The following is a 22,308-nucleotide window of genomic DNA, read 5'->3' on the forward strand; positions in this document are numbered from 1 at the left end:
ATCAGAGATTGAATAAGATCTCCTATTGGCTCCAGGAATGATTTCTCAGCGTTAATACACAGAAAGCTAAGTGCATTTTATCAATAAACACAGGAAATGTTTTAAATTGTGAAAAAAAAAAGAAAAAACTAAAAACAATGGCTCATTAGAAGTTGAATCTTGGTCATTGTATGGAAAAATCAGGATGTTAGGTTTTAGCATCCACGACCCCCGTGGGGACAAAGCGGTACAGATAATGGATGGATGGATGGATTTTAGCATTTTCATACATTAACTTCTGATAAGTTAAAACTAAACAATACAACAGCAACAAAGAAACAAGTGGGAGTTTCAAAGTTTTTATTGTTTACTGTAGAAACACTGTACATAAATTACTTTCTCTGAGACTAGTATTGAACTGTTAAGTGGAATGTTTCAACCTTCAGTATAAAAATGATGAATCCATAACACTTTAACTTGTCTCAATTGTCTTGGCATATGATGTAAATGCTCTATATTAGTATGCTGTCTTTAAAATGATTCAGATTGCCTTCCCACCCTTGAAAACAAACACACACAAGAAAAACTCTCTAATAATACAAAGACCTACAGTCAATAGAAAAACATACACACTTGATTCTTGATTACTTACTCAAAGTCACTGACGGCAATACACTCTCCTTTTAAAGAGAGACAAGCAAATATGTTGAGAGAAGCAACAACAGTTACTACTCACAGCAACTCCGCTCCCAACCCCCCCCAAAAAAAAAACAAAAAACAAGACAACATGTTTCTATTGCAAGCAATACTACTAACTTTGACCGATAAAAACACAAGCTCTATGCATTATAAGACGGAGTCACATTTTGCAGAATTGTAGGACTCTTGGACTTACTTAGAAGCAGATCAGTGTTATGCAGAACCACACAATCCATCCAAAGAGACCGATAAACACCCACAGCACTATCCTATCTCCTTAATGGAGTTGTTGATGTAGGGGATGCATATGAGGAGTTCATGAAAACTGATCAAACATATCATAGATGGCAATATCAAAACTAAAAAAAAACTTAAAATGTCAGATTTTGTTGGATTAAAATCATAGTCCATTCCTGGGGTGGTGGTGATGATTGTAGTTACAGTAGTAATGGTATCTGTAATAGTATGTAAACACTTTTTTCTTCATTTTTATAATCCCCATTTTCCCCCAATGCAAATACAATACAATGTTTTGATAAAATACAAAACAAACAATTTCAAACAGATTTATCTTTTACTTTCCTTCATACAAATCATAGTCATTTTATGTGCTATTCTCTCTTGGAGAAAGTCCACAACAGTTCTGCTTGATTGCGCCACCCAAAACAACAAGAGATCCTTATAGACATTGGCCCGTGAGGGGTCAAACAGCAATGGTGAAAGTTACATCTGACTCCACAGTTTAACGATACAGGCAACATCCACCAGGGATCCACAGACATTTGTTTTGTTCTCTGCTCAGACAGTTTAGAACTGTTGAAGTGCTTGGCAACTCATTTAGCCATGACAGCTGTTGTCTATGCTAAACCAGTCTGTACTTCTGCTGTAATCACAGTTTGACAGCATGACACACAACATTCAGGTTAGCCCCACCTTCCAAAGATTGAGTGAGAGGGTGGAGCATGCATGCATATGCTGTTTGTTCAAAGGCATTTCAAAGAAAGGGAAAGAAAGAGAAAAGAGAGAAAGGAAAAACCTAAGAAAGAAAGACGGTCATTAGACTGAATGTTTTCTTGTTTCTTGGAATTTAAATCAGATTGTTATTGTTTCATATCAGTTATGTTGACCTGATTGTTTCATTATCTTTGTAGTGCCTTATTGTCCTCAGAGAAAAATAGATAGGCAAACATGGAGGCTCTTTTGTGTCTACCTTGGACTCTGAAGACAGTTCAGTCTGTGACATCCATTTATTGTTCAAAGACAATTTGTTTTTCATCTTTTTGGAGTCTTCGGCAGTCCTCAGTGTAGAAATAAAGCCTCAGCTGATGCCCTGTTACCTCCTCCCTATTTCACTCTGACGCAAGAACTGGATGTTGTTAGCACTGTCAGCTAGCTCAGGGTACTGCTCTATGGACAAGACGTAATACCCGTCATAACCCAAAACCTTCCCACCACTCAGCAGCTGCCTTTTCTCTCCCTCTGTCCACAGGCGAACTCCCTCCTCGCCATCTCTGACGCGCTGCTGTTCACGGGTCCAGGCGCTTGTCAAGGCCCTCTGCCTGGCGTGCTCCAGGACACGTGCCTTCTCCTCGTCCAGTGTTGTCCCATAACGCACGTGGAGTGCCAGGGCCCCATACTGCAGCTCCACATCAGCAAAGCGCCGTGTTCGGCCATTCATCACCGTTGTAGACTGTGACACGGTCACATTCACGCCATTTTCCAGTGATTTACGTCCCGAGGTGAGCCGAAGTGCGCCAAGATCATTCTCGGGCAGGCTTGTCTTGATGAAGTAGTGGGTGTCTCGTCCTTCCACAGTAAAATGCAGATCCTCCAGGTAAAATGCATTGTTTAGGACTGCGGCCACTTTGATGCAGTCCTCGTTGGCAATGTTGAGAGCACTGGTCACCACGCGGCCTTGGATGACGGCAAGCATCACTCCTTTCCCAATGAGAGACTTGACTGTCGCAAACCAGAGCCACGGTTTAGTGTAAGCCGTATGGCGTCGACTCAGCTGGATTTCTGGCATCCGCTCGAAAGACAGAAAAGCACGAGTCTCACGTGTCACCTCCTGCTGGATGCCTGAGATAGACTGCCAAAAATGAGATGTACAGTACAAGTTAAGTTTAACTTTACTTGAAACGGATATATACACGTTAATAAAGATAGATTCATAAAAGCAATGACTAAGTTACAATGAAGAAGCAAACTTTTTTTTTACAAAAAGGAAAATTCATTGTATTTCAGCTTTCGGTTGAAATAGCAAAATGAACCTAAAATAGTTAACAGGCGAACCTAATATGACCTGTAAAGGTGTGAATGCATCAGTCCAACTGTTCGTTGTTCGTTTACTTTTTTGCTCAATGAGCCAGATTTACAAATTATAGGTATTAGAATTTGTAAGGCCTGAAATATTGAACAGTTGGACTTCAAAAGTTTAAAAAAGATCCAATTCAGTTCACCGGTTTAAAGTTATGGTGCATTTCAGATTTCTGCTGAGCACAACAAATAAAGAAATCACAGCCAGTTTGAACATTTTGTTTCAAAAAGCTTGTCGGTCAGCCTAAAAAAAATAAAGCTAAATCGAATGTAGAACATCATAATAATACTGTCAGTATTAAAGTAGAAGTCAACCCGAAGGATTTTTTAAAGGAATACACTGTATGTGTAAGCAACTGTAAAAATTTGGTATTCGGGGTCACATTACATTTCTGAAATAAGAGTTAAATAATAGTAAGATGGACAGATATTCTTCATATTCTTGCGACGAGAGAGCAAAAATGGCACCTCCCTTAGAAGAGTGAATGCCATGTTTTGAAGGTATTTTTGGGGAATAAATACTTGTAGACAAAAGTTTTAAAACACTGTTAATATGTATATGTAAATATGACAATTTTTGATTGAACTGGAACTTTGACTTTACCTTTAAAACTCAAATCACTTTTGTTATGTAACACTTTAGAATTTAGAAGTAGAACAAACTAATCCAGTTTGTTCATCCTTAAAAAACTAACCTTCAGTACACAACTCCACTTTATGTTTCCTGTTGTCACTAACACTTTCTTTCCCTGGTAAGAATTGAATCTGTGATGATCATCGACGGTGCTGTGGTGGAGAGGGTGAGCTGCACCAAGTTCCTGGGGGTGCACATCAGTGAGGACCTCTCCTGGTCCGAAAACACCTCGTCACTGGCAAAGAAAGCTCAGCGCCGCTTGTACTTCCTGCGGAAGCTCAGGCGTGCATGTGCTCCTCAGGCAGTCCTGTCTACATTTTACCGTGGCACCATTGAGAGCGTCCTCACCAGTTGCATCGCTGTCTGGGGTGGTAACTGCACTGAACAGAACTTGAAGGCCCTGCAGCGCATAGTGAATACGGCTGGTAAGATTATTGGTGCTTCGCTACCCTCCCTGAAGGACATTTACACCTCCCATGTCGCCCGCAAGGCAACCTCGATTGCCAGAGATGTGAGTCACCCGGCTCACTTTTTGTTTGACCTTCTGCCCTCTGGGAAGAGGTACAGGAGCCTGCGCTCCCGCACCACCAGACTCGCCAACAGCTTCTTTCTCCAGGCTGTTAGGGCCCTGAACTCGCTACCCCCTTCTGCGTAGCGTGCGGCACTGTTGCGCTATTTTCGGGAATGTCTGCTGTACGCGCACTTGCTCCTTTTTTTTTTCTGCTCCTCCTATTTATTTATTTATTTATTTATTTATTGTTGTGTTATTTATTCATTATTTATTCAGCACGCTTTTGTTATACTTGTTTACTTGTTTGTCTGTTGTGAGCCATGTCTTGTCACCGTGGGATAGGGGGGAACGAAATTTCGGTTTCTTTGTGTGTCTTTGGCATGTGGAGAAATTGACAATAAAGCTGACTTTGACTTTGACTTTGACTTTGATCTTTTCCTTAACATTGCTTTGTTGTTTTATTATTTACAGTTTCCAGTGGACTTCAGGAGAGACCCTTCACCACTTCCACCCCTCACTATATTCAGTAATGCTATTCCCTCGACAGACACCTTCAAGTTCCTGGGATCCACAATCTCTCGGGACCTGAAATGGACCGGCCACATAGACTCTGTCCGGAAGAAGGCCCAGCAGAGGTTGTTCTTTCTGAGACAGCTCAGGAGGTTCAACTTGCCACAGGAGCTGCTGAAGACCTTCTACACTGCCATCATCCAGTCTATCCTCTGCACCTCCATCACTGTCTGGTTTGGATCGGCCACCAAACAAGACAAGCACAGACTGCAACGGACAATCAGGACTGCGGAAAAGATAATCGGGATCAACCTCCCATCTATCCAAGACTTGTACTTGTCCAGGACCAAGTAACATATCTGCAGACCCTTCTCAGCCAGGTCACAGTCTGTTCAAACTACTCCCTTACGGACGACGTTACAGAGCGCTATGCACCAAAACCAGCAGACACAGACACAGCTTCTTTCCCCAGGCTGTCGCTGATGAACTGACACCACTCATAGAGCCTCAGAGATCACTGGGCAATAATATCCTCTTCTCGCCACTTAAATGTTGTTAGTCACCTGACTGTTGTCACCTAAATGTTGTACAGAGGCTGAGATCAACCGGAGTCAAATTCTTTGTTTGGCATGCACAAACTTGGCTAATAAAGCTAATTCTGACTCACTTTTAAAATGAAATACTCTCTCTCTCTCTCTCTCTCTCTCTCTCTGTCTCTCTCTCTCTCTCTCTCTCTCTCTCTCTCTCTCTCTCTCCCTCCCCCATTCTCAGCAATTGTGAATAAATTAAATAAATTGTGCATGATAGATATTTCCTGTCCACGACAGCCAGGGTGAAAGCGAGGAAGTGGAGAAGAGGAAAAAACAAAAAATGAAAAATGTCATGAGGTAGGGTTGTCACAAGAACTTATACTTCCGGTACCAATTCGGTACCAACACGCAAAAAATACGCTGATACCTGCTTTTTGCTGTACCGTCAGAACCGAATATTTAACATTTCACTTGCCGTGTGTATAGATGTGACTTGAAGGCTCCATGTCACTGCTGCTCCTTTTTAATGTATAAAGTTTACTATACGGTTTAAGCAGTTTTAAATAAATGAGTGATTTTAAAAGTAAGTGGATTCTGTTGTTTTGTTGTTTTTTATGGTGATACTGAATTAGTATCGAGAATCGTGAAAAATTACAAGTATTGGTACTGACTACTGAAATTCTGGTATCTTTGACAACCCTATTGTGAAGGGAAGAACGAGTGGCTTTTTTCCTGGATGCCTCTTCTCGCCTCATTTCCTCTTTCCTTATGCCTACCCCACACAACTTTTGTGCAATTCCCCATGTGAAATTGTCCCTTGATTTTCTCATGTATTTCTACTCTCTTGCTCTCTATATTTATTTATTTTTTTTTTTTTTTATTTGTTTGTCTTGCTGTTGGTTATTATTATCTCTGTATGAATGGTTTATTAATAGTCGATTCTTGACGATATTATAGATTAGGAATTGTCTTTGAGTTAATTGAACACAGTCTTTCACCGTTCTGATTTACATACATTTGTGTGTTTGAATTAATTCTATTTGATACTAATTAGTGACTAGTCATGTTGATTTAATGTGAAATTTCACAATTTAAATCAACAAGGAAACCATTTTTTAACCAGCTGTCAAATGTTGGTATCAGTTTATACGCGATGGGCAAGATGTTTATTTTTGGGCAAGACAATATTGTTGTTCTGAGAGCATGGCAATGTTACTCACAGGTAGGTCATCCCACAGCTGACTTTTTTTCATTTCCAACGATGGCTGTGTCAAGTCAAATTTTGGAATGGGGAATCCTGGAATTGCGTTGTGAAGATGGAATCCAAATGTGACCAACCAGATGTTGATATCTCAAGAGACAGACAGAGCAGAAAACGTTAAAACACGCTTCTTACATTTGCAGTACAACCGAAAAAACCTCTCGAGCTGTACGTGAACTAGTTCACTGAGTTAATTGTGCTGCTTTTGTAATCTAAGACAAGACGCAAATATTTTTTCTCACTTGGACAAAAACACTGCGATCTCAGCACAATTACCATGCACAACTTGGGGTGCTTTCGTTCATACAGCTGGCTTTCTGTGATTCCAATCAATTGATGGGTTTTTTAACAGGATGCATTTCCATCAGGTCACACAAACTAGGCGGAATGGCTATTTTCTGTAAGCAATGGGCCCCAGAATGGGAAAAAAAGGGAAGAGCCTTGTTTGTATGGACCAATGAGAAAAAGAGCAGTCATTGCAAAAAAAAAAAAAAAAAAAAACATCAAAAAGTGTTTTACAAATGAACAACCGAAAGAATTTGCATGCAAAAATAAATGTCAAAATTGATGCAATCTGCAAAACTCAAGAATAGGATGGTTATATGTTCTGGCTTCCTTTCCCCCCCATCTCTCCTTCAATACGACATTTATGGTTTGCTTACTTTTTTGTGTGAAAAAGCATAACTATTTAAATTTCTTCTTGTGTGCAATGGTTGAAGATTAGACCTCTGGCATAAGCAGTTATTGCAAAATTATCAGATAAATTGATGGATAGATAGATGAATTAACAGATATTGTTGTGTCATTAGCAGAGAGGTAAATTTTCTACACAACTTTACCTTGGATTTTGGCATTTTCAAAATAAACATTGGAGATATTTGATCCCAGTGAATTTGGGTTCTTTTTTTTTGTCCAGACTTCGCAACTCGAATCTCCCGGTTCAAAGGGGTGCCCCGATGCATTTTTCCTCGTCATTCAGTCTGAGTAACCGATGGAAACCCATTTTGCGACCAAAGGATCAGGGATGAGAAAGTTAAAAAAAGGATGGAAGGAACTGTTTTTTTGTCCATCTGTGAATATTGTCCCTACCTGGGTTAAGTGTCAACTACATGTGGCAAGTGGTACCACAAGGGGATGCCAGACAACAATATAAAAAGGAAGTCACAAGTGTAGCAAGTTGTGCCGGTTTAAAAAGGTCACAAGCGTAGCAAGGTGTGCCAGTTTCCTTTGGGGGACGGAGAATTGCGGGCCGCACGCGGTACCATGCCGAAGGCATGACCACCAGAGTGGTGGTCAAGATGTTTGAGTGACTGGGTGTGGGTGTGCCACCGTTCATGTATGCCGTATTTAATGGTTTTAAGAGTTTTATAAAATGTAGTCAATGTAGTTTTAACTGGTTGATAACGCATATTTTATTTCTTGCAGTTGTACCGCTGTCTGCTGTCCTTTTTCGTTTTGTGTTTGTTCAGTTTCTTTTTGTGTCACTTCCCCCATGGGGACATTAATACATTTTTTACACTGCCATTGAGTTGTTGGTCAGTCGTACCATTATTACATAAAGGCCTCTTTGTTCTCATACATACACATGGCCGAAACGGCCGCATTGGAAAGGTACTTGGGTCATGGACTAATGACGGATTGGAAAACTTTGGTAAATCGCCCATCTCTGGTCATTAGTTTGAGAAGAACAATGGAATCATTAAAATTGACAATTTGCAGGCTATCAAAAAAGCCAAGGCTCCACGAACATTTCATCGTTCTTCAGCTTTGTGAAAACAAGACATTGCCAGCACATAGGAAAGCCTCCATAAATTTAGGTTCTTTCAATAAGTAGTAGGATCAGGAATTGGATTTCCCGCCCTACATTTGTATAGTGGTTAAACACAAAGACACAAATGCATCCTAACTACAACTGGATGACGAAGATAAAGATGTTTAATCCATTTGTGTGAGCACTTGAAGCACATAACCAAATTTAAGTTACATAATTACAGCCTGGGAAACCCACTAACCAATTATAGCGATAAATGTTTCGTGGGCAAAATGACTTCTAAACACAATTTGTTATAACCTAGTTTTTCTGCACTGCATGTACAAGTAAATTTTCATTTTAAATGTAAAACAAATATGTGTTACCTGTCACATATTCTTTGACTTGATGAATTTTGCTGATGGGGTTGTTGCCTTGGAACATGTAAAGATTGAAAGGCTGAGGGTCTTTACCAACTCTGGTCCATGCGCTGACATCAGGGGTTGTCCACCTACAAGATAACACATCGTAATTTGACGAATGACTGCGGGTATGTAAAGTACAATCACACACTTCGAACAAAGTGAAGTACAATGAATTTTCAACTTACCTCCCAGCGGGAATGTCATAGTCTCTGTCTCCAAAATGTAGCAAACGTGTCAGAGGATCATACAAGCCTCCGTGGAAACCAATTACCAGCACAAAGTCTGGGTTTGAATCAAAATAAATCTCGCCGTACGCCGTATACTGCACCTACAAGGATTAATAAATGCTTCTTGTCATTTTAAAAGTTAGTAGGATTAAACTGCACACCAACATGTTTTTTTTATTCATTGTGTGCCAAGCAAACACACATGCAAGCTGCTTTCACACTTGATTCTCTGCAAATTGGCGCATCAGAGGCAGAACGACAGAGCTGGGATTTATTCGCCTGTCCCATTCAGACAAGTCCCACTGAAAGTTTTTTTTTTTTTTTGCCAAGGATATGTGTGCATTGCACAGCTAACGTAGAATAACATTGACATAATTAGATGCATGGCAATCTCAGCGTGACAGTGACAATTGCTTTCAACACAAAGGGCAGAAATGTCGGGTGTCAAGCTTCACGTTTGCTTTGGCCTTAGGGCTCTTTTATTGTGTTGGAAGCCCATAAGTTCCTGCGTTGACCCCCTCACCTCACTTATGACACACAGTGTGTCGTGAAAAGGTTTGGGACATAGTGGTAACACCCCTAAACTTCCTATCCTAGAATTCACCCTGTAGTAAAAATAATAAGAGATGACACAAATACCTGTTTAAGTAAGAGTCCATTGTTGCTGAAGACAGCCAGTGGAGTGCCAGTGTTGTCACATGCAATATAAAACTCTTCTCCACTGCTGATTTCCATAGCAAAAACATGACCCTGTGCAATAAACATTTTTAATACACATTTAAAATATACTTATAGTAAAAGAAATATGACATTGTGCCAACGACAGTTTTATTATAGCCAATAAAAATGCTATAGTTGTTAAAAATTTTACAACTGTAGAATTGGAGTTATGAGATGTTATTGTAGCCTAAGTGATTGAAGCTCTCCTCGTACAACAGAAACTACAATACGCTTATAGCAACAGTATCTATTTGAACAATATATTCGTTTGTTTGATTTGGAGTTTCTCTCCAAAATAAGTCTCCCCTACTTTCACTTCTAATACAAACTCTGTATAATCATTATATTTGTTTGTGGTCTCGGGAGGGGAGCTGGGTGCAAACAAACTGTCATACATTTAAAACTGAGAGCTAAATGCAATTCCAATAAGCCAAGCACTGAGATTCAAATGAGATGTTTTCGATTTCTGTTTTTCAGATTTTTTTTCACCCTGTGAAGAGCAACATGAATGTCTTATATGTGTTATGTTATATGTTATATAGAAGTAACAAATGAGCGCAAAAAACTTCCGGACAAAAATATGGAGTTTGAAATTTTTCCCATTTTAAAGGAAGGCTCCAATATTTTATTTACCGTAATTTTTGGACTATAAATCGCGTTTTTTTTCATAGTTTGGGTGGGGGGGCGACTTATACTCAGGAGCGACTTATATATGTTTTTTTTTCACAAATGTTTACTTGATCATTAACACATCACTTACTTACAAGTATAGTTGACCACTTCACATGTTATTTTTAGTATAGTAGATCACTTCACATGCTTTTATATCTTTATCTTGAACATATTCAAAACATAAAAAATAGAGAAAAAATCAAATAAAGCAATTAACACTTTAAAGCGCCATATCCAAGTCCACTGTCTGCTGTATGCACACTTGCTACATTTTTGCTCCTCTTATATTTATTATGTTATTTGTTTATTTATTATTTATTCATCACTCTTATTTATTCATTGTTTGTGCTTTCTTGTTTTTTTTTTTTTGTGTTGTTTACTTGTATGCATATTGTGTACTATGTCTCCGTGGGATAGTGGGAACGTAATTTCGATCTCTGCGTGTGTCTTGGCATATGAAGAAATCGACAATAAAGCAGACTTTGACTTTGATGAAACAACCAAATAAACAAAACAAAAAACTACATCTGAAAAAAAATAATATTTTCAGACGAAACTGGATGAGGGCTTAAGTAAAATGGCACCAAAAAGAAACTCATATTTTGCAGGTAACAAACTTCAAGTTGTAAAATATGCAGCCGAAAACAGTAATCGAGCAGCAGAAAGAAAGTTTGGAGAACCGTGATGTACCAAAGTATTACTGTAATTTGAATTTCAAGTGACGTCAGTGGCACGGCGCGGCGGTTGTTTACATAAAGGACAAACGTACCGGCATCATTAGCGGCTTTGTTTCTAAGTGACACGGAGGACGCAGAGATTGAAGGAATTAAGGATTTGGAGTGACATAGAAGGTTTGAAAAACTATTATGGCTTTTACGGACGCTCGGTCCTACTCTACTGAGCTCTCTTTCACTGCAGTTGATCGAAGTCGGGGGCCGGCACTCGGCCGGGGAGCTGTCCGCATGGGGCTTGGACATGGCTTTTACGCACGCCCGGTCCTATTGTATGGAGCTCTCTTCCACATCGGTGGCTGGAAGTCCACGCCGCCACACGCTTGGAAGTTTGTTTTGTTAGATAAAGAGCCGTTTACCAAACCCACGTCTTTGCTTGTACTTTGTTAACGCTACAATATAGTTATATAGTAGATCTGTGGAATAACGACGAGGCTGACGTCAGGACGCACACGCGGCGTTGTTGACAAAGGACGAGGAATTTGATCGATGGATTTAATGATTTAAAGTGCACAGATGGTTTGATAATATTGCTTATAAAATAGTTATTTGAAATATAATTTATATATCGTTATAAGGGCCTGTGGAATATTTTGAATTACAAGCGCCGTCAGTCGCGCGCACCCATTATTGACAAAGAACGATCGATGGATTTAATGAATTGGAGTGACACCGATGGTTTTATAAACGTGTTATTTATGTAATAGTTCTCTTTAATAACTCTATATGTTACATCAGGCCCATTCTCAGCTTTTCATTTGTGTTTGCCACGTTAGCATACCTATCGTTTAGCCTGTTGTTGCTATCGTATCGAACGATCGATGGATTTAATGAACTGGAGTGACACAGATGGTTTTATAAACATGTTATTTACGTAATAGTTGTCTTTAACTAATGTGGTGTCAAAATGGTTTGGTAATGCCGGAGCTGGGCTCTCGGGGATAAGCTCCCGGTGACCTATAAAATGGCTCCATAAGGCTTGTGTAATTTGATCACCTCTGCCAGACAAGCTCCTCAGCTCTGCCTCCTCGTGGCGACACTGGTTTTGCTAAATGAGCTAGGTGCGAAAGCGAACGATTGGCGCTCAAACCAATAACCAGCCTACGGAATGTCTACACTGCACTACGACACTGGGCATGAGCAGCCAACGGCCAGAGGGCGGAGGAGGTCCCAGACCCAACGGCCAAGTGTAGAGGAGTAAACCTCACAAATCAGGAGTGGGGCCCCGAAGGCGGACCAGTGTAGAACGCTCACTGACTCCGGCAGCTCCTGCAGCCCAGTTGGTGCCAAATGTATTGCTTGCATTCCTCTGGACCACACCAACAAAGCCGAGAGGGGGATCTTGACGACTGGGCAACCCAAGGTCTCCATACACTGTGCCCAGGCCTGTGCCTTGGATAGGTCACTCATTGTCGCTGTCTTAGTGACAGAAACAATTCGGGAGACAGCAGTTACGAGTTCTAAGCCTGAGCCAATTGGCGTCAGCTCAGGCGCTACGGGTTGTCTCCAACGGTGGGAGGGATCATCGCATCCCACTGGTCAGCTACCGCCCGCCTAAACTGGGCAGCCCCTAGCCAATTAGGTGCTGACCCGCCACAGTCCGTCTGCTTCAATGGGTGCTTGGAGCTAGGATAAAATCCGAACGGCGGACTGTAATCCATGCACCAAGCAATGATAAAAATAAAACAAAGCCGCCAGCGCTTAGACTGGCAACATGGAATGTTAGAACTCTATGTCCAGGGATCACCAATGACCCGAAACAGATAAACAATGCTAGAAAGACAGCTGTCGTCAACCGCGAGCTGACACGTCTGAACATCGACGTTGCTGCACTGCAAGAAACCAGGCTATTATCCAACGGCAGCATCAGAGAGAAAGACTACACATTCTTCTGGCAAGGAAAGGCCCCAGGGGAACATCGTATGCATGGTGTAGGTTTCGCAGTGAGGAACTCCCTCCTGCCTGCTTGCACGCCACCAACAGTGGGCACCGCCCGCATCCTCATCATGCGCATTGAAACCACGTCTGGCCTTGTAAACATCGTGAGCGCCTACGCCCCAACACTCACCTCATCAGAAGAGGAAAAAGACCAATTCTACGACGAGCTTGAGACCTTCATCAGGGAAATACCTGCATCTGAGCACCTGGTCCTGCTGGGAGACTTCAATGCTCGTGTTGGCTCGGACAATTCCTCTTGGCCCTGCTGTATTGGCCAGTTTGGAGTTGGCAAGGTGAACGAAAATGGGCAAAGATTGTTGGAACTATGCTCCTTTCATGATCTCTGCATCACAAATACGTTCTTCTTTACAAAGCCCAGCCACAGAGTATCATGGCGGCACCCTAGATCTCGTCACTGGCATCAATTGGATCTCATTATCACTCGACGATCCTGCCTCAACTGCGTCAACATCACTCGCAGCTATCACAGCGCAGACTGCGATACAGACCATGCTTTGGTCGCCAGTAAAGTATGCCTCCAACCCAAACGAGCTCATAGATCAAAGCCAAAGGGCCAGCCTCGCATAAACACAACCAAGAACCAGGACCCTCAGTTAATTAAAAGCTTTGCTGTTAACATCGAAGAAGCCCTTAACAAATGCTCAACTGGCAGTGCAGAAGAAAAATGGAATCACATGCGAAGTGCAATATACACAACTGCTCTCGACTCCTTTGGAATAAGAACGAAGATGAACCCGGATTGGTTTGAAGCGGGAATCATGAATCTTGAACCGGCCATCTCACGTAAACGATCAGCCCTCCTCAACTACAAAGCCAATCCCAGTGACAAAACACTTGCAGCTCTGAGGAAAGCCAGAGCTGACACCCAGAAGATTGCCAGGCAGTGCGCAAATAAATACTGGCAGAGTATATGCCAGAATATCCAAACTTCTGCTGATTGTGGCAATATCCGGGCAATGTATGATGGGATGAAAATAGCATTCGGCCCCACTGTCACCAAAACTGCCCCTCTGAAGTCAAGCACTGGTTCAATCATTACAGATCGAACCAAACAAATGGAGAGATGGGCTGAGCATTATCAAGAGCTTTTAACGAGGGAAACTGAAGTCACGGTAAATGCTGTGGAAGGCATAACACCACTACCTGTCATGGAAGAGCTTGATGAACCGCCCACTATTCAGGAGCTGTATAAGGCTGTCGATTCCCTATCCAGCGGTAAAGTCCCAGGAAATGACGGCATCCCCCCAGAGGTCATCAAAGCAGCCAAACAAACCAGCCTCCTCGTGCATCTCCACAAGCTACTCTTACAGTGCTGGGATGAAGGAAACGTGCCTCAAGACATGAGAGATGCCAAGATCATCACACTATACAAGAACAAAGGCGATAGAAGTGTTTGCAACAACTATCGCGGAATATCCCTACTCTCTGTCGTGGGAAAGACATTTGCCCGAGTTATATTAAACAGACTCTATCCACTGGCTGAACGGATTTATCCAGAATCCCAGTGTGGCTTTAGAACAGGGAGATCCACCATCGACATGATCTTCTCATTAAGGCAACTGCAAGAGAAGTGTCGTGAGCAACAGCGACCACTGTATATCGCCTTCATAGACCTAACGAAAGCCTTTGATTTGGTCAGTAGAACGGGTCTGTTCACACTCCTGCACAGAATTGGCTGTCCTCCTAAATTGCTGAGACTGATTGTCTCCTTTCACAAGGATATGAAAGGTACTGTACAGTGCAATGGATTAAAATCTGAACCCTTCCCAATTACAAGTGGGGTAAAGCAAGGCTGCGTCCTTGCCCCAACTCTCTTTGGCATCTTTTTTTCACTATTGCTACGATATGCCTTCGAGACATCCGAAGAAGGAGTGTACCTGCACACCCGAAGTGATGGCAGCCTATTTAACCTTACCCGCCTTCGAGCAAAAACACGCGTGCGCAAAGTTCTCATTCGTGAAATGCTGTTCGCGGATGATGCGGCACTGACATCACATACCGAAGCCGGCCTCCAAGACCTTATAAATGCCTTCGCCCATGCTTGTAGAGAGTTCGGTCTGACAATCAGCATAAAGAAGACGGACATCTTAGCCCAAGGTGTCAGCTCTACCCCTCACATCTCAATTGTCGACTGTTGCCTCGATGTGGTCGAAGATTTCACCTACCTTGGCTCCAACATCTCTAACAGTCTCAGCCTCGTCAAAGAGATCAATGTCAGAATCGGCAAGGCCTCATCGGTGCTAGCCCGCCTAGCAAAGAGGGTGTGGGAAAATAGCTCGCTCACCATCAAAACCAAGATCTCAGTGTATCAGGCCTGCGTGCTGAATACACTTCTGTACGGGAGCGAGAGCTGGACGCTGTATAGTCATCAGGAACGCAAGTTGAACAGTTTTCACCAGCGCTGTCTAAGGAGAATCCTCAACATCTCATGGCAGGATCACGTTTCCAACAAAGAGGTCTTGACCAGAGCAGGAATTTCCAGCATGTTTGCCATCCTTACAAACAGACGTCTGCGGTGGATTGGCCATGTATCCCGTATGCAAGATGGTCGACTTCCCAAAGACATATTGTATGGTGAGCTCGCCTCTGGTTCTAGACCACTCGGAAGACCACTTCTCCGCTTCAAAGATGTTTGTAAACGGAGCTTGAAGGAGGGCAACATCGCACCAGCACAATTTGAGACACTGGCCGCAGATCGCTCAGGGTGGAAAGCCGTTACCAAATCAGTCATCAAGAAAATGGAAGAGAACAGAGAGAAGAAAATTCAAGAGTTTTTTTTTTTTTTAAAAGAGAAAAGGGCTCAAAGACACAGAAGAGATGCTCAGCTACCCCGAAACTCTACTGCCTTTAGCTGTGACATCTGCAACAGGGCATGCGGCTCCAGAATTGGACTCTTTAGTCACAGAAGGAACTGCAGGTCCAGCAACCAATGACCACCAAGGCACATAATCCATAGTCTCTCGAGACTGACGGAAGCCAACAACCAGTTGTCTTTAATAACTCTATATGTTACGTCAGGCCCGTTCTCAGCTCTTCGTTTGTGTTTGTCACGTTAGCATACCTATCGTTCAGCCTGTTGTTGCTCCTTCATGTGGTGTGGGATTTTGTCGAATAAATTGCCCCCCAAAATGCGACTTATACTCCGGAGCGACTTATATATGTTTTTTTCACTTTTTGGGGCATTTTATGGCTGGTGCGTCTTATACTCCGGAGCGACTTATATTCTGGAGCGACTTATAGTCCGAAAATTATGGTATATATGTGAATACATTAATCCATTTAACAACCTTTGTGATGTCTGATGTCAAACTTGTTGGACAAAAGGACAATGGCTAAAAATTTGCTTTGCACAAACCCAGTCCTACCAGCTTTTTTAAGGGAGAAAAACACGTAAAAACAAAAACAACAGTTACCTGCAAGTCGTAGTAAAAGGAGGTGATTTCAGAACTCGAGTGGTTATAAACATGTGTGATCCTGGTGGGGTAGTTCAGGTCAGCATAGAAAAATTGCAGATGTTGTCCTAGACTGTTCCTTGCTGCCACTCGCCTACCCAGACCATCATAACGGTACTGGATGGTCCAACTACCAGCTTTACTGTAGACCCGAACAAGAAGACCTAGCGTAATCAACAGGCAAAATAGCAAAATTGTATTATTGGTACTTGGACTTTTAGAATTATGTTTATGATGAAAACTTTATGCAATGGTATTGGATTTCAAAAAACAAAACAAACATTCTTTCAGTAAAGATTTAACATGTCTTTAATAAAAACACGGCTAATAGAAAAAATCAAACATTATGATTGAGCATTTTAATTAACACAAGGATTTTCGTATTCATCTGAAAAAATACATCTGTAGTCTAAGGCCTACTGTATATATGTTATATGGTTGAATGCGACAGAACAGGAAAAAAAAAAGTTGAAATCTCCCACCTGCACTCCAGGCCATTGACTCTCATGTATATTATATACATTGTATATTGTATATACATTTTTCCATTGCATATCCCAGCAATGGGAAAGCTGTGACCCTGAGTGTTCTTCTTGATTTTTAGACTTCATATACATGTATACTATTGCAAGGCTAAAAATAAGTGGTTTCACATTGCTGTTTGCGAGTCAAAACTCTAATTTTGTGCCTCAAAACTCCACTGAAAAACAAAACTGATCAAAGATATTTAAGTGTTTGTGATATGCCGAGATAGATACAGTGGGGAGAACAAGTATTTGATACACTGCTGATTTTTCAGGTTTTCCCACTTGCAAAGCATGTAGAAGTCTGTAATTTCTATCATAAGGATTCATTCATATTCATGACAGGTGTCATGTCATGAATATGACAGTAGTATGACAGTGTTATGAACAGAATTCAAATAAAGTGTTACCAATTTTTCTTAGCTTTATTCTCATTGATCACAGCAGGATGCTCATTCAACATGAATTCTCATCTAATTTCATTTTTCTGGACGTCTCGCTCACTGCCCCTCTACACATCGCTGACAGCGAGACCTAAACCCTTTATCCTACTGAGCTGCAAACAACTACGAGTTTTTTCAAGGGTAACGAGTGTTGCATTCTCCTCAGGGTTCGTTCGAGGTCTCAAATGTTCGCCAACTTGTCACCAGATGTTTTCCTGTACTTTTCTTATCTGAAGGAAATTTAGAGCATGGACATTGGTGAACATTTGCAACCTTGAACAAAGCCTGATTAACCCTGATGTGAATCAGCATTTTGCTACCTTTGCCAAGAGTAGGAAATATTTTACCCTGAGTAGGATAGGGGCTTAAGGCTGCTACTACTGCAACTACTAGTGCATTGTACAAAAAAAAAAAATAATGACCATAATGAAAGAGCGGAATTGCTTCAGAAGTAATCAATAGCACTGAATCATTGGCAAGCTGGTTGATACATTATTAATCTGAATGTTAAAATCTGCAATGTTATTGAAAGTTTAGTCCTTTGTAAAGAAATTCAAGAAAAGTAGTTAATTTGAGCCTCCCCCAAAAAACTTCTAATAAATTACGACGAGTCAAAGGTTGACATGACTCTCATGTCCGTGGTGAGCATGTACTGTGTCATACATCAACATAGTCAGCATTACATTAGGGTTAATGAAATTTAAGGAAATTGCATAAATTTTTTATAAGTTCAATCATTATTCATTAGATGTTTTTCCTACCTTTGGAGTTATATTCAAATATTTCTGCCCCTCTCTGTCTTAGAAAACCATCTTCATCCAATTTGTACTGAACATCACCCAGACGAGTGATTCGATCTCTGAGGTCGTAACGAAGAGGTGTCAACCGACCACTGTTTCCCGGATTCAACAGATGTAAATTCCCATTTAGGTCATAATTATACCTGCAAGTCCAGTTTGTATGACGATTAACAACAGAAATATTTTTTAAATGTCATTAAAAAATCTTATATGGTGACCTTACCTCCACATCATTTTTTCATTGAGTGAGACTGTCTGCAACTGTCCATCAACATCATATTCATATCCATATTTGGTTGTGTTGGCAAATGGTCCAATCTTAATCTCACGTTTAGTGACTCGTCCCATGTTGTCATACTGAATGGTGATCCAGTACATCAGAGATCTGAAGATCTCATACTGGATCTCCTTGATGCGACCATGCTGATCAAAGTGTTTGGTGTAGGTCATAACTGCTGTGGAGATTATCTAACAATGGAAGACAATCAGATGTTTGAATTCCCAACTTCTCATAATACAATGTTTCAACCTCACTCTGCAGTCACGTGTGTCATGTTCACGACCAGCTAATTTTAATGTAAGACTTTCATACCATTTCCCAAAAATTAACCAAAGCTGTCTCACCTGGTTGATGTCATAATAGATGACTCCAAACTTTCCGAATTGCTCCACTTTTCCTGATATGTCATCAAATTGATAGAGATCGATTGGCAGTGGCGTTTCATTGATTACAGCCTGCATGCTGGTGACTCTGAAACTGTTGTCGTAGGTGTAGTCAAAACGTGCATTCACCATCCCATCCTCACTGAAGCGGAATATTTGCCGGTCAACCAGTGGGCCAATTTGGCGGTACCGTATGGAACATATAAACCCTTCAGTCTGCAAGTTGACTGTCTTCAGCACACCTGCCGTCTCATCATATGTAAAACTGACGCGAGTTGAATCATACAGAATCTCTGCCATCTTGTTCTGAGAAGAAAGATAAAAGAGTGTCATATTGGTTTGCGACAACGGATACAGTCCACATCCTATCAGCTTCTGTGTAGTTTATACAAGCTGTCAAACATTCCTATACATTCACTACTGCATCATCTACGAAAGTATATCAGACCTCCAACACCCTGGAGACTGCCTAATATTGCTTGTCTGCTTCCTGATTTCCCTGTGCACCATTGATTTCACTCTACTGTCAGGAACCAAACAAAACAGAAACTTGGCACATACATTCATCTTTGAGTGCTCTGTTGTCTAAACCAGAGGTCCCCAACCACTGGGCCGCGGACCGGTATCGGTCCGTGGATCACTTGGTACCGGGCCGCCAAGCCGCACAGGTAAAAAAAAAATATTTTTTTTATCGACGATCAATTAATTCAGGTCAAGACGCTCGTCCCGGTCATGTGACAAGTTTCCCCAGTCGAGCCCACAAAGCTAGCAAAAATGAGTGAGAATTTATTTTCAAAAATATAAAAAAAATTGGCGATTCTCTCCCAATTACATCCGTCGGTTCAGGTCAAGACGCTCGTCTCAGTCACGTGACATGTCATCTCAGTCGAGCCCGCGAAGCAAGCAAAAATGAGCAAGAAACAGATGTTTGGAAAGCTTCTTTAGAAAGGGAAAGAAGCCCAAATCCGATGACATGACAACAAAGTCATCGAACTGTGCGGTTAGGTCACCGCCCCCAATTTTTATTGTCGTAAAGACAATTTACTAACCTTAAAAGATTTGTCACGTGCCTGCCACCTGTCACCAGCCAGTACTCTCTGTCACTCCATCACCATGGATACCATTCAAAACCACACCCCTTTCGTTAAGTCAATCACCCACACGTGTTCATGCTCTTTTACCAGTCCATTTTAAACACCACACTGCAGTCACTCCCTTGTCAGTTTGTCCCAGTATGCTACCCGTCCGTGCTCTTGCTCTGTGCTATAAAGTCAATCATCGAACTGCGGCCTAGGGTGTCCTGGTGCCAAGTGCACACATGGACACCCTTATGTTTGAACATGGTGTTCATTATTGACAATCCATGTCGAGCACAGAAGTCCAACAATAGAACACCGCTCGGGTTCAGATCGGGGGGGCCGTTCCTCCCAATCACGCCCTTCCAGGTCTCACTGTCATTGCCCATGTGAGCATTGAAGTCACCCAGTAGAAGGATAGAGTCCCCAGAAGGAGCGCTCTCCAGCACTTCTTCTAAGGACCCAAAAAGGGTGGGTACTCTGAGTTGCTGTTTGGTGCATAGGCACAAACAACAGTCAGGACCCATCCCCCCACCCGAAGGCGGAGAGCGGCTACCCTCTCGTTCACCGAGGTGAACCCCAATGTGCAGGCGCCCAGCCGGGGGACAATAAGTATACCCACACCTGCTCGACGCCTCGCACCGTGGGCAACTCCAGAATGGAAGAGAGTCCAGCCCCTCTCGAGAGGGCTTGTACCAGAGCCCAAACTATGTGTGGAGGCAAGTCTATGTCTAGTCAAAACTTTTCTGTCTCACACACCAGCTTGGGATCCTTTCCAGCCTGAGAGGTGACATTCCATGTCTCAAGAGCCACCTTCTGCAGCCGGGGATCGGACCGCCAAGGTCCCCACCTTTGGCCGCCGCCCAGCTCGCTTTGCACCCGACCCCTTTGGCCCCTCCTACAGGTGGTGAGCCCATGGGAAGGGGGACCCAAGTTTTCTTTTCAGGTTGCGCGCGGCCAGGCCCCATGGGCGACGGCCCGGCCACCAAGTGCTCGCCTTCGAGCTCCACCTCCAGGCCTGGCTCTAGAGGGGGGCCCCGGTGACCCACGTCTGGGCGAGGGAAAACTAGGTCCATATATTTTATTCATCATAAAGGGTCTTCTGAGCCGTGCCTTGTCTGGCCCCTCACCTAGGACCCTTTTGCCATGGGCACCATACCAGGGGCATGAAGCCCCAGACAACATAGCTCCTAGCATCATAGGGGCACCCCTCCACCGCGATAAGGTGACGACTCACGGAGGGGTGTATTTAATATAAATGTATTATTTATTTATATAAATGTATTATTTATTGATATAAAGGCCGGTCCGCGAAAATATTTCTGACACGTAACCGGTCCGTGGCGCAAGAAAGGTTGGGGACCACTGCTCTATACCATTGAGAATATACTATAATCAGCAATCAGACACTATTTAAAAACTATATGAAAGAAAACAATACTCCTTTTTCTATACACAATAATAAATACTTCATGTAATATACACACACACACACGCACACGCACCCACACACACGCACACACACAAACACACACACACACACACACACACACACACACACACACACACACACACACACACACACACACACACACACACACACACACACACACCGTAATTTCCGGACTATAAGTCCCAGTTTTTTTTTAGTTTGGCTAGGGGTGCGACTTATAATCAGGAGCGACTTATATGTGAAATTATTAACACATTACTTACTTTCTATAGTATAATTGACCACTTTACATGTTATTTTCACTTTAAACCGCATGAGGGTTACATGTTATTTTCACTTTAAACCGCATGAGGGTGCATTAAAAGTTAAAGTCCCAATGATCGTCGTCATATACACATCTGGGTGTAGTAAAATTTGTCCTTTGCTTTTAACCCATCCCCGTGTGATTTTAACCCCCCAATTCCAACCCTTAATGCTGAGTGCCAAGCAGGGAGGCAATGGGTCCCATTTTTATAGTCTTTGGTATGACCCGGCCGGGGTTTGGACCCACAACTTTCCAGTCTCAGAGCAGACACTCTACCACTTGAACACTGAGCTGGTGCTGTGGAATAATTGGAGCTGCAACTGACAATGAGTCTGACCTCAGCGCCGTATGTATTTCCGGAGTCAACAGTGGCGTTGTTTATAAGTGACACGGAGGGTGAGGATTCCGATGGATTTAATGATTTGGAGCGGCACAGATGGTTTGATAAACATGTTATTTATGTTATAGTTATTTGAATGTTACATCGGGCACGTTCTCAGTTTCTCGTTTGTGTTCATGTAACATTAGCATAGCGTATTGTTTAGCCTGTTGTTGCCTATTCATGTCTGTTCTTGGTGTGGGATTTTGTCAAATAAAGTTACCCCAAAAATGTTTTTTTTGCATTTTCTGGCTGATGCGACTTGTACTCTGGAGCAACTTATCGTCCGG

At 42.2% G+C, this 22,308-nt stretch overlaps 1 protein-coding gene across 13 annotated transcripts in view; it reads right to left on the reverse strand.

Moving 5' to 3' along the window:
• Positions 1–322: 322 nt before the first annotated feature.
• LOC125969391 (teneurin-3) overlaps positions 323–22,308 on the reverse strand; it is a 519,170-nt gene continuing 497,184 nt past the window's right edge. For 12 of the 13 annotated variants that reach the window (XM_049721351.2, XM_068650689.1, XM_049721349.2 and 9 more), the window contains 9 exons: positions 18,768–19,112; positions 18,367–18,611; positions 18,105–18,286; positions 16,338–16,540; positions 9,482–9,592; positions 8,801–8,943; positions 8,577–8,701; positions 6,400–6,530; positions 323–2,767 (listed from right to left, as the gene is read on the reverse strand). In XM_049721351.2, the coding sequence (XP_049577308.1) occupies positions 2,012–2,767; positions 6,400–6,530; positions 8,577–8,701; positions 8,801–8,943; positions 9,482–9,592; positions 16,338–16,540; positions 18,105–18,286; positions 18,367–18,611; positions 18,768–19,112 (2,241 nt within the window). In that variant the 3' untranslated portion in view covers positions 323–2,011. Of the gene's footprint in view, positions 2,768–6,399; positions 6,531–8,576; positions 8,702–8,800; positions 8,944–9,481; positions 9,593–16,337; positions 16,541–18,104; positions 18,287–18,366; positions 18,612–18,767; positions 19,113–22,308 lie in introns of those variants that run through there. The other variant, XR_007481537.2, reaches the window with a different exon arrangement.

This window comes from Syngnathus scovelli, chromosome 5 (genome assembly GCF_024217435.2).
Source record: "Syngnathus scovelli strain Florida chromosome 5, RoL_Ssco_1.2, whole genome shotgun sequence".
Classification (NCBI taxonomy): domain Eukaryota; kingdom Metazoa; phylum Chordata; class Actinopteri; order Syngnathiformes; family Syngnathidae; genus Syngnathus; species Syngnathus scovelli.